Here is an 18376-nt window from a genome sequence, read left to right on the forward strand (position 1 = left end):
ATATTTCCCTTGGAATTTTAAGACATTTTGAGGCACCCTGGTGAGTGGACTGCACCGCTCCAAGGCACCTCATGCCCAGTTTGGGAACTGCAATATTAAAAGCATATAAATCATGCTGAACTGTGTGTTGTTCCCATGAGTAAAATTTAAATTGATTAAATTTAGTTCATCTGAACGCTGTGCCAGACATATTGAAAGTCTAGAGGAGCAACTGCACTCTCACATAAAACAAGTTCAATCCGTGGTTAGTTTAGTCTCTTGAAAGCAGCCTCATATTTTAAAGATTTTAAAAGTGAACTAGGGTTTGAATTTTAAAATTTAGGATCGGGAGTTTTAGTTCTCCTGTGTCTTCCCTTTGTTAATTCTCTTTTACTCGGCCACATTTCACTTTGGTACATCCATCCACTTCAATTTAGTCATTTCTTATCTTTTCTTCCTTCTGGTTAACCTCTTTTAATCTGTGATACAGTTTGCATTTATTTACTGGGAAGTGGAGGAGGAAACAAAAGGAATTATTTTGTTGTGAGACAAAGAGAAGCTTTTATTCGGGGAAAATAATAATCGCATTATTCTCAAATCACATTGCGTTATTCCTCCGAAGTTTGGCCAAGTCCCTGAAGTCATCTCTCCGTAACTGTAGTTTAGAGGGTGCTGTTGCGCAGCTAGGAAGGATTCCTTAAGGCAAAGAAATACTCTCTTAATTTTCGACATAGGCCATGCCATGTAAACTTAGGGAAATAAATTCTAATCTTGTGGAACTTTACAAAGTATTGGGAAAGGCTCCTATGAGATCAGGAATTTGTATATTCTACCATGAACTTCATTTACCTTCTTTGACAGTGGTCCCCCTACTTAAAAGAATGCGCATTCCACGTGTCATTAATATGTATTGAGTAAAAAAATGAATAGTGTACTTATTAATATCTTAGAAAGTACTTTTATCTCATTTTAGGTTTGTGTTAAGGCATCCTCTTCCTAAGAATTCTCATTCCCTTCATTTCTAGGACACTGTGCTAAAATAAAAGTTGAAGCATTTTGATTGACCCCTTGACTATGCATTTATATACACACGACATGTCATTGCTTTAGATGCAAAGCTACCCTGAACCTGACTCTACACACAGTTACTGTTCATTTTAAAATGACCTCCATCCTCTCCTATTTGGCCACTACAGGGCAATGGTAAAAGGTACAAGACAAGCAATCAAGCCCTTTGCTTCCAGAATTTATCTCGGCCAGCCATACCCATAATGTCGAATGCCATCTGAGTTTCTTGGTCCAAGATTCTGGTGGTTTTATTTATAGAAGGAAATAACTGATAAAAGATTTGTTTATATGGCTAAATTACCTGGGCCAGAGCTCTGCTACTTGTACTCAGAGCTATTTCAATGTGACCTCCAAACTAAAAACAACTACTTTGTTTTGAATATTTACTAATCAAAACCCCTGCAGCAAACACCATGTACAGAATCCAGCTTACCTTACAACAACTATTTAGGGTAGTCATAATTACTTTTTATAAACACAAAACTAATGGTGGGTGAACTGAACTGACTCAGGAGAGAAATAAAAAGCTAAAAAAGGAACAAAGCTGGAGCTCAGTCCAGCTCAATCTTATAATATTAAAATCTATATTCTTAACCACTTTGCCATGGTGTCTCAGGAGAAAAGTAGAAGAAATAGTGCAATTTTTACTCTTTTTCTGGTTACAGTCTTACTTATGGAAGAAATAAAGTACATAATTTGGCTTACATACCTTGCAAAACAAGATACAATTTAAAGGAGTTTATAGTTACATATTATCACAGTATTTTATATGGCAAATGATGATACTATTAAATAAATTACATTTTGCACAGCTTTTTCTCCCAAGTGCTAGAATGAAAAACTAGAGTAGTAATGTAATTTTACAATTTATCCAATACTAATGACAGTTTAAGATATGGTATTCTTTTGAAAATGGTAGATCTTAGTATAAAAATATGAATGGTTTAGAAGATAGGTTATTAATACTAAGGGTCTGGAATTTCTCCCTGTCTTCCCACCCACTACCTCCAGGGTAAATCCCAACCTCACACACAGCCCTCACAATCATTCACCCTACCCTTGGCAGAGGCCAAGAATAACACCAGGGTCTCCAGTAACAATAGAAGGGGGCTAGAGAACAAGCCTTTGGAAGAGGCACGCAGTTCATACAATGAACCCTTGTTAGTGGGATTTTTAAATGTTGCTATAACTCTCAGTCCTGGATAAAGAGATGCACACAGGCAAGATTGCGCCATAATTTTCTCCATTGTATTTAGTTGCTTGGGTTTGGTGTTTCTTTCTCTACTCCGTCTTTTTTTTTTTTCTGTGCCTCATCATATTATAGTCAGTGTTTCTCCATCCCTCCTATCATATAACTCATCACAATTTCCTCATTTCTGGCTTCACAGTTTACTCTTTCTCATTTGGATAGAGTAGCTGCTGAACTGATCACCATTTTACAGCACTCATGTTGAAATCCAGAAGGCATGTTAGGCACTATTTGAGAGTTCTGCTTCCTTATGGGTAAAAAATGTTAATATTCTGCCTCTGACTTTTCATGCAACTTTGTTTAACATGCTCTTGATGTATAGCAAGTCATTTAAAAAGATTCCTCTTTACCAGGTACCTCAACTACTTGGAATTATATTAGATTTTTCCAGGACTACAAATGAGAAAGAGAGCTTGAGAAGATATTTTGCTAATTTAATCTATAACTTTGCTGCCTGAAGGAGGCACCTTTCATGAAGTTATTATATCTATTTCTGTTTTATTCTTTTCTGATTGGGCTATTTCTGATACTTTGTTATATCTGCTGATATCAGATGGCATTCCACGTAAAGATACAATTTTAATTTTTTAGTAAAGAAACAGTTATTTTGCTCTGTGACTAAGAAATAGCCTCTTCAACTTCAGAAAATGTTAAATGTCTCTTTTTTTCCTGAGTCTGGGCTTCTTTGTTCCAGATACATTTTTATTTTACCAATAAAATTACGAGTTCACTGAGCAGTTATTTTGAGCTGGGCACCATGCTAATCATATTGCTTATATTACCTTATTCAGGCTTCACCACAACCTTTTATAGTTGAGGAAACTGAAACTTAGAGGCATCAGGTAATTTTATGCAAGGTCACACAGCTACTACAAATATCTGAGTTGAGACCCACACCTAAGGTCTCTAACCCCAGAATCCACTGATGTGCTTCAACCTGATGCTGTGCTGGCTGCCTCCATTTATTGCCATTGACCCTGAGCTAGGTCACCTGCCAGACCCTCAACATACCTCAGCTCATTAGATCTCCATATCAGCCACACAGGCATCATCATACCCATGCACAATAGATAGAGTGGGGAGGAAGAATAAATATCTTTCCCCAGGTACCTGATTTGCGGACTCCTAGCTTACTCTATATGCCTCAATCTTAATACTAAGTCAGCACAGCCACCTGTCAGGAAACCAGTGAATGTGAGTGATCACACTGAAAGGAGCTATAGTGGAAGTCATTTTAAAAAATATTTTAAGCACTTTCAACTCTGAAGGTTCTTCCTAAATGTTTTAAACACTTGAAAAAGATGTACTTCCTAAGCCCAAATTCATACAGTGTTCCTAATTTTGTATAATACTGAATCCTATAGCTAGTAAAAAAGAAAATTGAGAACTCAGATCTGCTACCTCTTGCCATAGACTAAGGCTTAACAGCACAAAAGTTATTTCAAGTCAAGTAGAGAAGCCATCTAAATCAAAGCAATCATTTTAAGAAGAAAAAAAGAGATGTATTAATAGATATTTAGTCTCAGAATAATATTAACAGTAATTCTGATTTGGCCAAACTAAAGCATGTAACAAAATTTTAACCTTATTTCCTGATTTTGACTTTATTTTTATCTGCTTAACATTGCAAAAAATATAACTTTTTAAATTAACTCAAGAGATAAGATCAGTTTACAGTGTTGGTACTTTGGGGCTTTAGGAACATGCAAAATTGGGAAAATAAAGGAAATGTCACCCAGGCAGAACACACCTAAAAAATTTTAAGCCCATGTGTACTTGTTTTTTAAAACACTGTTACAACTTTTAAAATCAACACAACGTCTGATAGCAGCTGCTCTGTGAACAGTCTGTTTTAAATGGTAAATGCCATGCGAACAATACTGACCTCAATAACTTCAAGTGAGATGTAATTTGAAGGCTTTTCGTGGTAGCAATAAAATAGCCAGGAAATGACTTCTGAAAACAAAATTTAGTTCCTTTTTTTTTAATTCAAAGCAAAAGTTGCACCCAGAATCGCCCGGGCCAGGCTTAGACTAGCACAGCTTTTATTGATATAATGGCTCTGATGCTGAAAACAAATAATGGTTTGCTAAAGTGACACAATGAAAACAAAATTTGATGAAAATATTTATGAAATGGAATGTTCCAATTAAATAATATGTTTCGGCCCATATTTAAGCACAGAACTTTTTATGACCACTCCCATTGATTAAAAAGCTTACAGAAATGATCAGTCCACACCCCTCACTTGGGTAACTAGGATACCATGGTTACCATTGATACTGTGTTGGGCAGAAGCCGCACACTCAAACGCTTCAGAGGCCAGGTACTAAGGGTAAATAAATCAGGCAAGTCAAATAAAGCATATGCAAGAGCCCAACCTCTAGCCTTATAGTAATAGCCTCCAAGTGCATTATATTAAGTCTTTTGGTGAAAGCTGTCTTTTATTAGGCAGTCCTATGGTGCTTGGCCCTTACATTTACATAACACCACCCAACAACCCAGTGAGGTGTAGATACTGCTTTCACCTCCATTTTGTACATGAGAAAATAGAAACCCTAAAGGGAGCAGGAACTTGTGTGTGGTCACACAGCCCCACGGAGTATTGCCCACGGTAAATGCCAAGCAGTGTGACATCAGGACATGAGCTCCCACTCACCACTAATCTAAGCTTTGAAATCACAGAATGGTAAGTAAAGCCTTTACACATGCTAACACAGTTACTCCCCACCGGCACTCTGAGAGGCCAATACTAGTTTTTGCACCTATTTTATATGTGGGGAAACTGGACCACAGAGAGGTTGAGACAGCTGTCCAGTGTTACATAGCTAGGAATTGAAAGCCAGGAGCCGAGGTCCCAAGTGGTCTGTGTCTGGAGCCCCTGCTCTTCGCAGGGTTCTCGACTGGAGCAATTTTGCCCCCCAGAGGACATTTCAGTGTCCAGAGTCATTCTAGCTGTTACAACTGGCAGAAGGGTGAGAAACTGGAATCTAGTATACAGAGGCTAGGGATGTTCCTAAATATCCCACTGCACTGGACAGGCGCCCCCACCACAACACAGAATACCTGGCTCTCCGATGTCTATAGTGTCACTGATAAGAAACCCTGACCCAAGTGATTCCTGCTGTGTAGTCAGGTACATAGAAAATAGGCTGAAAACACATAAAGGCTTCAGCTCTAAATGAATCTAGATTGCTTTCATGCTATTTGTTTCTTTCCTCTAAAAAGTGACCTGTAAGAAAATAATTCAGATAACTGAATACTTTAATGAAGACATTGGGATTTTTTGCATATTATGATATTCAATACTACAAATTCTATATTATTTTTCAAAATAGTTTTATGATCCTTACTTTTATGAAGTCTTAAAATCATAAACATTTCTTTTTTGCCACTACATATGCACATTATTAAAATTCTCTCATACATTTGTACACAGTTATCTCTCTAACCAAAATTGCTTTCAATGAATCTTTCTTAACTCCTCTTCCCTTCAGACACTTTTAAGTTATTTCCCACAAGTCACAGTGAAGGTGTTGGTGAAGAAGAAAAATGTGAAAGGAATCCTTTTGCCCTTCATTACATAGCAGCTGTCTTGGCACATTGCTTCCCCTTCTTCCTGGAATGCCTGTTATCTCTATTAATTATTTTCAGAGTTTAGAGAAACAATATGTAATGGGTTAGACGAAGGGGGAGTTGGGGATGAGGAGCAGTGACGTCACCAGAACAGCTGGCTGAGAGGGAGTGTTCCTGCTAGTGAGATACAAGACATAAAAGATAAAATACTTAGAGGATAATGTGCTTCACAGGGGGAAAGGGGAAGGGGTTTCCACAATGGTCATTAATCCACAGCTCTCCTGTCAACATGGTTTATTTAAACATCTGTTAAACATTTGTAATTTTAACAAATCTGCGTCAAGGTATTGGGATTTTCTTTAAAACAGATGTCTTTCTACGGTTCAAAAAAAAGGTGTTCTTTTAAGCTTAAAAATCCACTGACCTTTTTTTTTTAATGAGCTTCTGACTAAACTAGAACTTTCTAGACTTAAAATTTGTATACTTTTGGCCAGTGTGACTTCCTGTTTTTGAAAGGGGAGAGAGATTAGGAAGGCTCCCAAAGCTGCTTACATCTTGGACCGTCATTTAAATATTGATTTTATGTGAGTTAAGTATAAGCCGGTTAAAAACATATGGATTAAATTATCTTTACAGTATGAATGGTTTGAAAAATTAAGAAAAGGGAATGCTTGGTAAATAGTATTATTTTTTGTAAAAGCAAAAATATTTGAAAAGTAGCTGTTGCCATTAAAAAATACCTCAGATACAGCGCGATGTACCCTTCCTTGTGCTCTTCAACTTACCAGCATCATGCAAACTGTCATAAGTCTATTTTAAGAGTGTATGTATTATTAGGAACAAAGAATAAGAATGTATCTGGTAGAATTTATATTTGGGGGATTATTTTTCTATTACTTTAAAATTATATTTTAAGAATTGCTCTGGGCAAAATGTTTCTCATAGAAATCCATATGGTAATATTTTTTAAACTTCTTCATAAATTGGTTTCATATCGTATTTAAATGCAGGTCACACAAATTTGATTTGCTTATACCACAGCAATTATAGATTATGTAAACAATAAAAGCATATTTGTTACGGTTATTTTCTTAGTCCATTCGGGCTGCTATAACCAAAAAGAAAAAACCCATAAACTGGGTGTCTTATAAACAACAGAAATTTATTCCTCACAGTTCTGGAAGTTGGGTAGTTCAAGAGTAAGGCACTGGAATATTCGGGGTCTGGTTAGAGCCTATTTTCTGTTTCACAGACGACACGTTCTAGCTGTAACCTCACTTGTGGATGGGGCGAGGGAGCTTCTTCCACTGGTCCTCTTGTTTAAGGGAACTAACCCATTCGTGAAGTCTCCTTAATGACCTAATCCTCTCCCCAGTGCCCACCTCCCAATACCATCACCTTGGGGGTTAGGATTTCAACACGTAAATTTGGGGAGGACACAGTCAGATCATAGCAGTTGCTTATGTTAGTGATAATATTTTTAAGCACAAGACTATCTCTTACATCTTGTATGTAAATTTAATATCTGGGTCACAGAACTTAGACTATAACCAAAACTAAAAAAAATGAGTTCTTTAATAAGTTCATATATTTGATAAAATTCAGAAATGTTAGACAAGATGGTTTAGCCCATCTTGAATTGGTTTAGCCCATCTTAAATTCCCCTTAAGAAAACAATTAGCATTGGAGGGTGGAAAGGGGAGTAAAAACTAGAGTAATTTGAACTTGAATCACATGATACTAATTAGGCCCAGTGTGGCCTTTGACTAACATAACCCACCAAGGGACAGGTGGCTACTATTGCAGGTAAAGTTCGACATCACCCCTTGGAGAGGTATCTAGTGTGAAGCTGTTATATGAGATTATTAGTTTTTTCCAGAAGAGCATTTGCAGGAAGAAAAAAATATGAAGTACAATATCTAACTATGTAACTTTAGATACAGCAATTTCCAAGTTGTCAGATTTCTCAGACTTACTGAACTAAATTTTATTCTCCTTCTACTCATCCCAAGCTTTCCCACTGCTACAAAGAATGTCACAGTTGCCTCTACATAAGCTTTATTTATCAAAGTAAAACAGATTTTAAAAATATGCATCTATATGACAAAAAAGTTAAGCAGAATGGTAGGAACTTGAGAGATCTATAACTTGCACCTTGTGTAAGCTGGGGGAAGTAAAAATCACGATCATTGATATCAATTTTGAGCACCTACCCTGTGCAAGGAACTGCACTAAATTGTTCACATACTAATGTGATCTTCATTTTGCCAGCAGATACCATTCACATGTTAGAGAAGATGGGACCGAGGTAGAATGTTTATCATAAAGTGATAACCTGGGATTTGAGTACAGGGTTTTTTGGCTTTAAACAAAGTTCATACTATATTGCGTTATATATCTAATGTATGTATGTATGTATGTATGTGTGGGTTTATATATATGCTCATACTTGCCTTTCAACACTTTTTAATGAGTTTTGCCTCAGACTCTGATTGTCACTAATGAGTCTTTTTCTGAATATGAAATTATCTTTCTGTTCTATCACTCTGATCCCCATGTGAACCTAAAGGAGTGCTGAACACTCTATACTATATTGAATTCAGCTCTTTTCATTTTCCTGAGCTACACCTTGTTATGGGGCATTTATCTATTAAAACTCCTTAATGCATTAATGTTGATCTTATTTTTTAATAAGTTTCATGTCTCTAGTAAAACCATAACCCTTCCCAACAATAAAACATATTTCTGTGTCAGTCATACGGTCTCCTGCACAAAAAATGTTTGCGTATGTGTCGGATCAAGCTACTCAATTTCGCTCTCTTTCTTATTTCATCACCCATTCACAGGAACATCCCTCACTAGGCCAACTCTCAGAAAAGTTAATAGACAACAACATTAATGTCATCTTTGCAGTTCAAGGAAAACAGTTTCATTGGTATAAGGTATGTTTATTCCCAAAATATAACAATTAAAATGTTCACCTTGGTAGTTGAAACAAAAATACTTCTTAAAATCCCAAGTAAGAATTGCAGAGCTATTGTGCTTTGTGTGATGGAAGTTGAATGCGGTATTAGCTAGTGTATACTGCACAGTGTCCTGCATGAGCATTTCCGTATAAACTCTACCCATAGGACCTAGAACCAAGTGTGGCCACTACAACTCATTGTGGTACTGTGAAAATAATGGAAAAGACATGAACGTACCCCACAAAGTGATCACCCCGATAAGACTACTACCTATCTGGCACTGTGCATTCTTACTCCAATGTTACTGACTATATTCCTTATGCTGCTTTTATTGCTTTTGCCTCTTTGACCACTATTTTAGTATTTCTTGATGGTGTTATTGGCTCTAGCAGTTTTTTCCTGCTCAGTTTTAAAAATAGAATTTCACTGCCTGGTAAACCATAAAACCTGGCAGGCTTATTATTAATAAGCAAAGTTGTGTGCAAAGTAAGAACCAACCGGTTCTGAACACCTGACAAGCTCTGCTCTGGTCCTGCGTGTATTATTACAGGCACCTACTTTAGCTGCCCAGAGACATGTCTATCAGCCACCTTCATCTGAGTTGTAACAGCTCTTAGCATATTTCCCAAATCCATCATCCACCTGGCTGCAGGGTGATCTATTTAAATCATAAGTGGGGCAGAGTGCTCCCTAAAGTAAAAAGTTCCCAGAGTGCCCTCTGATTTAGAGGATCAAGTCTTTAATGTGGCCTAAGAGACCGTCTGGTCCCTGCTTGCCTCTCTGGACTCATTCCCTACTGCTCTCTGCCTCACACTTGTCCCTCCAGCCTTGCTTCTAATCCTGTGCACACCATTCACCAAACTCTTTCTCTCTTTTGTGCCAGTGTTCTTGCTAAGTACCCACCAGGCCTGGAAGCCCTTCTCCCTCCTCCCTCGTTACTTGGCTAACTCTTACTCATCCTTCAAGGCACAACCCATGTGTCACCTCCAGGAGACAGTCCCTGACAACCTTCCCCAGCCATCAAATGCTTGCTGGGTATCCCTTTCGTTAGGGTCTGCATATTCTTTCTATTGCTTCGCTATACATTGTTTTTTCTGAAATGGTCATTTAGGTACCAGTGGGATTCATAAAAGTGGAAACTAAGTGATCTAATGATTTAGCATGGCCAAATCGGTCCCATTAGGTGCTTAACAAAGGTTTTATAAATGGATTTTAGAAATCGGTGAGAGATACATTTTCCCTATTACCTGAGATATCAAGCTGCTAGTGTCTAAGTGTCAGCTGGCATACAGCAGGAACTTAATGACACTTGTGAATGATAAATTGTGTGCATAAACGGATTTCAAGACTTCATAATCTGATTTCACGTCAGTTATGCATCCTTCACACTACCCAGACTGGTTTCATCTATCACAAACCTTTAAGCCTTCACTAATGCTTTTTCTCACTAGGAATACCTGGAATCTTCTCCATAATCATTCAGTAATTAGGAACATCCCTCAAGAACAGTTGCTCCATGAAGCTTCCACTTGTGACTGATCTTTTTCTCCAGTCCAGGCCAACATGTGATAAAGTTCATTCCACAGAACAGTCATTCTGCAAAATGTTTATATTTGTTGTTACAGGAGAAAAGCGTTTTGTAATTAAAGAAATGTTGAGAAATGCTGCACTAAATAATGCTACATTGTTTCTAAATTGCAGGACTTCTCTGAACCTTTAATTTGCAAGTGCACATTTTTAGTCGCTGAGTGGAAAAGACCATGCATAGAACTTGGCAAACTTATCTGCCCTTAGAATCCTTTCATAGTTAAAACCTCTGGACACTGTATTTCATGGAAGATACTTTGGGAAATGCTGGTCTGTACTTTGACTAGGTTTTGGGGGCAGCATTTCATTTGTGCAATGTACACACTCTCTTGCACATACACATACACATACACATACACACTACCATTTCAGGTGTACCTGGTTTAGCTGCACTGGTTGGTTGCGTATATTTCTCTTTTCTCTAATCTTTTCTGATTCATATCACCTTCCACTGGTAACTACAAGAATTTTTACTATTTGTTGATTGCTAAACCATTGCAGATGATTGTCATTAAATGTTATTGGTATATATTTTTAGGACCTTCTACCCCTCTTGCCTGGCACCATTGCTGGTGAAATAGAATCAAAGGCTGCAAACCTCAATAATTTGGTAGTAGAAGCCTATCAGGTATGTGCACATATATTCTACATCATTTTTAAATAAACTTTTAACCCCAATTTCTGTGGCAAGGGACAAACCAGTGCCCTATCATCTTGAAATAGTGGTGGAAAGAACATAACATTTGGAATGAAGAACCTAATTCAGCTCTACCTCTTCCACTCACTAGCCGTGGGGCCTCGGGAAAGGCCACCTCAGCCCTCCGTGCCTTATCACATCTCACTGACAGTAAGCCCAGCGGGGCTACAGGCAATCTACATCTCCTTCCAATTCAAATATTCTGTGAGTCACCAAATCACAGCTATAGAGTATACTTTACAGCCAAGAAATTTCACAATTTCCTATGTCACCAAGATAAAATAAGAAGTCACTGCTATTTCAAGCAACAACCTGTCAGACAAAATGATCTATCTTGGATGTAGAGATTACTAAGGGTAATTACCCTTAGTAATTAGGGTTTCCTGGATAAATCACTTGAATATTCAATCAGTTATTTTAGCAGTTTTATAAAACTAGTTTATTAAAAGGATCACCTTAAGAGATATTTTATTGATAGTTGTATGCTTTCCTCAGTCTGTGAAGAGTGGGTGTCAAATGCCATGGGTTTGGAGAAACATCTGCTCCTTCAACCTGGGCCATCCCTGGAAAGAGTTCTCTGTTAGGATGTTATGACAATAGTGACTGTTACTTTAATTCCACTAAGAACCAGTTACTTTCCATACGTGACCTCATTTAATCTGCACAACTGACCCATAAGGCAGGCCTAGTATCCCCATTGTATATTTGTAGAACCCCCCAAAAAGCTAAGCAAATTAACCAAAGGTGAAACAACTAATAAGCGGAAGAAGCAGGAACAGATCCCAGATCTTTCTTAATGCAAGGACCAGGTGACACCACCTGTCTGGGATTTCATACTCTGCACACTCTCCAAAGATGTGCTTTATTCGACCCTGAATTTATGGAGCATTGATAAAGTCTCACTCCCCAGAATTCTCTGATTCCCTTTCCGACACAGTAGAGTCGAACAGGGAAGCAGCAGCCCAAGCCCTGTGAGAAATTTCAGGCTTCTCTTCGCAGTGTCTCCATGCAGCATCTGCCTTCAGCTCTGGTTCAAGAGGGGTAGGCCGGAAGTAGTCAGAGGACAGAAAATGAAGGACTTGTTTAAATTTCCTTTTTCGTTTTTTACACACACTTTTGTAAAATCTCTACTGTTATTCTATTACAGTTGTCCCAATTTTTCTCACTTTGCCCTCTTCCACCCGGCCTACCTCCGCTCCCAGTCAATTCCCACCCTGTGGTCCATGTCGATGGGTCATTCATACATGTTCTTGGACTATTCTCTTTGAGTTAATCTTGTGAGATTTTTTTTTGAAAAGGAAAACAAATCTTGTCAGGTTTTTTTTTTGGCCAAAAAGTTGTTCTATGTCTGAAAATACATTGCATCTTTAATTATATTTCTTTCTCACTGTTACAAAGGAACTTTAGAACTGGGGGAGCTTCTTATCAAAGAGAATCAACTGTGTGTGTAACATTCCCATCCACAGTTTGTTCCCAGAAATAACTAAAATAAGGAAGGAGCTCACAGTATTAGAAGCCACTCTAGTTTTTATAGTATGAACCCATTTATTACCCCAAACAAAGGATAGAAATTGACAAACGTGCCTGTATAAAAGACCGCACCAATGAAAAGGAAAACAGCAGCACTTGATTTTATGTTCCTCATTTGCCTAATGGGTATGCAACGCCTTAGCTGCTTTCAGTTCCAATTAACCTTAAACAATGGAAAAATACTGGTGCATCCAGCAAAAACCTAACTCTGGCTAACTAATCTCCTTACGTTGGGATTCTGTTATTATTTTATATATGTCTATATTTTTTAATTCTTTCAAAATTTCACGTTGTTTTTATAGTCCAAAAGAAACATTTCACAATTCATTGATGAAAAACAAAGGAGAAAAACATTTTCATTTTAACTTTTCATTTTTTGCACTTCCTTTTTAAGAATTTAGCACATGGTGAATGTGACTACATTTTACTTTTTAGCCTTTACATCATCATGACTGCCATTAGAATTAAAATTATATAAAAATCATAACTCTAATAGCAATAGTAATTTAGCTGAAATCAAGAAAGGAAAAATAAATTACATTGAATAAAAAAGAATTATACATTACAAAAAAAATAGATTCTGCCACTGCACCTTTTAGATCTTAAAAGATTAGGAAGCTTAAGCTTCTGTCTGGAGCTTAATTCTAAGTTCCAAAACTGAGGAACATTTTAGTTATTTGTCTTCACACCCTTCTTCAAACACATTAGTATAACTAGCTCAAGGTTTTCAAAAAGCAAAATATCAGAAGAGCAGGCTGAGAACCCTCAGAATATTAGGAATTTCCTTCTGATCGGTCAAACCATCACCATATTTGTTTACCATTAGAAGTTTCTGCCCTGGCTAGTGTAGCTCAGTGGATTGAGTGCGGGCCTGCGAACCAGAGTATTGCAGTTCAATTCCCAGTCAGGGCACATGCCTGGGTTGCAGGCCAGTTTCCAGCAGGGGACTCACGGGAGGCAACCATACATTGATATTTCTCTCCTTCCCTTCTTCTCTAAAGATATATAAATAAAATATTTTTTAAAAAAAGAAGTTTCTGTTGGTTTGCCAAAATCATTCAATTAGGTGATTACAATGTATAAGGTCTTTGGGAGATAAAAATGTGGCTGACACAGTTTTACCTAATTCAAATAGAATTTATTAAGTTGAGGAAGCATCTTGTTTTAAAGATTTATTACCATAATTCCATGATAAATTATTAATTAGTACACGTCTTTATTGATGATACAATTGAAGAAGAAAAATTACTCAGGTAAAAAAATTTGACATCATTGAAATTTTTTCCTTCATACCCTGCTATTCACTCTTTCCATAGGTACATTTGTCATCTTTTCACTTCCTTTGTTTACGAGTATACATTAAGGACTTTTGAATGTGGTAGATTCTTAGTTTTGTGAAATGAAATACATGCAAATCTACAGTATATATTTAATATAAGTAGAATTTTCTTTCTTTTTTCTTTCTTGATTACTGAATTTATTGGGGTGATATTGGTTAATGAAATTATATAGGTCTTAGGTACACAGTCCTATAATACATCATCTGTATATTGTATTGTGTGTTCACCACCCAAAGTCAAATCTCCTTCTATCACCATTTGGCCCCATTTTACCCTCTCCTACTTCCCTCCAACCCCTTCTCTCTGGCAATCACTGTACTGTTATCTATGTCCATGATCGTAATGGAAGAAATTGGTGTGTGCCTAAATCATAATAGGCATTACACAGATGTTTTTTGAAAGATTGCACAAATGAGTGAATGGTTTTCTGCTCAGTAAGGGCTTCTATTTCAGTATTAAGAAATGGAACAGATTTTATTGACACGAGCGAGCTCCAGGAAGTTGGCAAAAACCCTGGTCCCTTCACAGACAATTTACAGGACCATATCTGGCAGGTAATTCTTATGCCTACTGCATAGAAGTGGCCTCCCATAAATTTCCTTTCAATTCTGTATCAATAAGGCATTTTAGCTTTCATGATAGTCTGAAGTATTTGACACTGAAATGTTTAACAGCTGTAAATGTGAGAAGTATGTTTCAGATTTGAAGCTGTCAAAATTTACTCTCTTTGATGATATGTGATTATTTTCGGAACACAGGCTGAGTGAGGTTTATCTCTGAAGTGATCAAAATGCAAGAAATGCATGGAAATATTTTTTTAAAATAGAGCACTTAAATGCAGATAGTCTAATCCTTCGATATTTTGTATGTATATGAAATATAATTGGGTCATTATATGGAAATGCTGTTTTATTCATCTTTTTATAAAGACAGAATCTTTTAGTTAAACCTAGAATGATTTAATAAAATTGACACTGTCAAGTTGCTTACATTTGATGCTATAGTATAAAATTTTTAAATGGTATTTCTGCAGAAACTTATTTCAGAAGTCAAGATGCAAGTGGAAAACCAGGTGAAAGGCATCTATGTAAACGTTACTGCCATCTGTCCAGATGGGACCCGGAGGCCAGGCACAGAAGGATGTGGCAACGTGACAAGCAACGACGAAGTATGTTGGGTGCGCGTGGTTCCCATTTCAAGTGAACTAAGTTGTTTAGCATGTTTTCCCACAGAAAATCAAACCATTCTGAGAAACTTTACTTACTCCTGACTCCAAGGATCTTATTTACACTTCAGAGTAACTTTTATTGTCTCTCTGCAATGTTCCCACTTGTTTTAACTTTACTGATGATTCTCTCAAACTCACAAGTTAAAATAAATAAATATTATGTTACATACTAATTCAATGATAATATCTTTAAACTTAGGAGACACAGCCATTACATATTAGGAAGTCACATCTCCTGAAATAAGTAGTGCCTATACTTAGGATGATGATAATGTCTTTTTTATTTCAAATCTGAAAATTCTCAGAACAAATGTAAAACTGAAGGTTAATGAGCCACAGGAAAAAAAATGAAAATGATGGATCAGTTGATAAAGGCTAAAAATTCCAAAATCTTTCACTTTGAGATTTTTTCAATACACTCTTAACAATCTAGGAGGAGGTAGGGAAATTTGTTAAAACAATAAAAAGTGTCTTCATTTAACTAAAAAAGGATGAAATGTGGAAAAAAAGAGGCCCAGATTATAGTAGCTTCAGGAAATGGGACCAGAGGAGAGAGGGATTCTCTGGGGACCAGCACAATAGAGAGTAAACACACAGATTAAAAAAAAAAACTTTTAAAGGGAAATTCTTCTTGAATACAGTGATTATTGGTGAGTCACTTACCTCCTGAGACATCAGTTGCCCCATATTTAAGTGAATAGCTTGGACTTGATTTATAAGCCCTTTTGTTTCCATCTCTAAGGCTTATATGATGTTATTATTTTAATGTCATGATGTAGAAAAAAGAACAAGAGTTATTTAAAAAGATGAAAAGGTCCTAAGATCCTAAGATTGAATAAAATACAATCTTCCTTTCTCTCTAGTTTGAATATGTTTTTCCCTCCTGGTGAATTTAGAGTCTGCGGGTGGTACAGATGCTCCCAGAAGTTGTATATTCGGAATTAATTATTGCTAGTTCGAGTTTTGTGGGCTCCTCCATAATCACTCCTTGGATTTTGTTCAAAAAACAAAGCAAATTTACAAAACACATATTTGATTTCCATTACATATGGAGAAAACTTTATGATAACAAATGCAGGGCATTAAGTTACTTTCTGAGAAAGAGTTACCTTCTCAGAAGTAGTTCTTCCTTTTAAAATCCATTTCGATAGAATGTATTTCCTTACATCTTACTTTTTTTCTCTTTTTGTCTACATCCTTTTATTCCCCTCATTTTCAACAAGTAATATAAACAGTTTGACTTTTAGTGAGAGTTGTATGACCTCTTAATTATATGAACCTACATTTTGCTCTACTATTAATGTGGCAGTGACCACATTATTGTACACATCTGCTAATCCCTAACATTCTTAAAGACAAAAATATTTCAAATATAACACCAACTGTATTGACTTTAATGTTATGAGACCGATTCTGATCTCTAATGCATATATATAATATATAAAGCTAAATTTAAATCTCTCATAGTATTACATGTATATATACAATTATAAATATATTTATGATAGGCTTTTGTTTGTGATATATATATATCTATCCATATATATGTATGTACACACACACACACACATATATATATATATATATATATATTTCTATCTTCATTCCAAACTAAAAGTCCAGCACAAATTACTTTAAATTGTAACAAATTTCAGTCTAACATGGAAAAAAACATATGTTATTTACCAAAGTACCTGAAGATCATAAGGTGGGTTAGCAAATATAAATAGACACATTAAACGAATCAAGTGAAAAATAAAAATAGAGAAAAATAACAAATCTGGCAGGAGGTAGAAATTCTGTAGTTCTGTGAGAAGACCAGTCCCTGCCAGCCCACACTCCTAGTTCGGGCCTAACCTCTCCACTGAGACAATGCACGACCTGTGTTGAGATCTGAAGTTCTGAGAGTAAGAGTCCCAGATTTTTTTTCCTTGAGTAAGTCAGAGAAAGCCCCATGTTTTCCTCCATTAATACTATGTATAAACTAAAAGTTAACTCTGAAACTTTGCTTGATCCCCTGCAAAATAGAAACAAAATTAAAATCGTTCATTTGAAGACCCCATCTCGGGTTCAAAGCAGCAGAGCTTTTTAGTTTATTGGACCTATCCTTGGTATCAAACAGTCAGTGACCACCCACGTGGAGGGCCAAGCCCAGAAAATGAGCTAGGCTCTCTCAAGCTGGTTAAGAAATCAATAGAGGACATGTATTAATCATCAAAAGTTGAACAGACATTTCAAATAGTCTTTAACCCCTATACATTTAATAATATAACATAAGCGAGTAGTAGTCATTGCATCCTTTAACTTTCTAGTTCATTAATTGGGAAATAAATTAAACAGGGGTTGAACTCTACATATGGAAAATTACATGTATAATTTATGAATACTAATTTCTCTAAGATGGAATGTTGATTCAAAATATCATTAACAAATATAATATTGGTAATAAAAATAACCAAGACATATGTTTTCTTCCTCCCTGTCCTAAATTTAGGTTCTTTTCAATGTAACAGTTACAATGAAAAAATGTGATGTCACAGGAGGAAAAAGCTATGCAATAATCAAACCTATTGGTTTCAATGAAACCACTAAAATTCACATACACAGAAACTGCAGCTGTCAGTGTGATGACAGCCAAGGACCTAAAAGAAAGTGCGTAGATGAACCTTTTCTCGATTCCAAGTGTCTCCAGTGTGAAGAGAATAAATGTCACTTTGACAGAGATCAGTTGCCTTCGGAGAGCTGCAAGGCACACGAGGATCAGCCCGTTTGCAGCGGCCGAGGAGTGTGTGTTTGTGGGAAGTGTTTGTGTCACAACATTAAGCTTGGGAAAGTATATGGAAAATACTGTGAAAAGGATGACTTTTCCTGTCCATATCACCATGGAAAGCTGTGTGCTGGTGAGTATAAGTATAGAAGTGTATACATGAGTTTTTACTAGTCACTATTAAACTAGCATACAAGTTAAAAAAATTTTAAATCACAGCTTTTATAATTATTAACCCTGAACCTGAATTTCATATTCAGAGTTTCAAAGTCTGTGAAATTGAGGTACAGGTTTCTATCACATGATTCTGATATTTCTATTTTAAGTACTTAAAAAATAAAAACCAAAAATTAATTGTTACCCTCAAGTGTGCCTTGACTTTGTGAAGA

At 36.4% G+C, this 18376-nt stretch overlaps 1 protein-coding gene across 3 annotated transcripts in view; it reads left to right on the forward strand.

Moving 5' to 3' along the window:
- ITGB8 (integrin subunit beta 8) overlaps positions 1–18376 on the forward strand; it is a 79503-nt gene that overhangs the window by 47908 nt on the left and 13219 nt on the right. For all 3 annotated transcript variants that reach the window (XM_037056298.1, XM_037056299.1, XM_037056300.1), the window contains 4 exons: positions 8719–8814; positions 10964–11053; positions 15026–15160; positions 17715–18120. In XM_037056298.1, the coding sequence (XP_036912193.1) occupies positions 8719–8814; positions 10964–11053; positions 15026–15160; positions 17715–18120 (727 nt within the window). The remainder of the gene's footprint in view (positions 1–8718; positions 8815–10963; positions 11054–15025; positions 15161–17714; positions 18121–18376) is intronic.

Source organism: Sturnira hondurensis, unplaced genomic scaffold, assembly GCF_014824575.4.
Source record: "Sturnira hondurensis isolate 20B ecotype Veracruz unplaced genomic scaffold, ASM1482457v3 Scaffold0008897, whole genome shotgun sequence".
NCBI classification, from domain to species: domain Eukaryota; kingdom Metazoa; phylum Chordata; class Mammalia; order Chiroptera; family Phyllostomidae; genus Sturnira; species Sturnira hondurensis.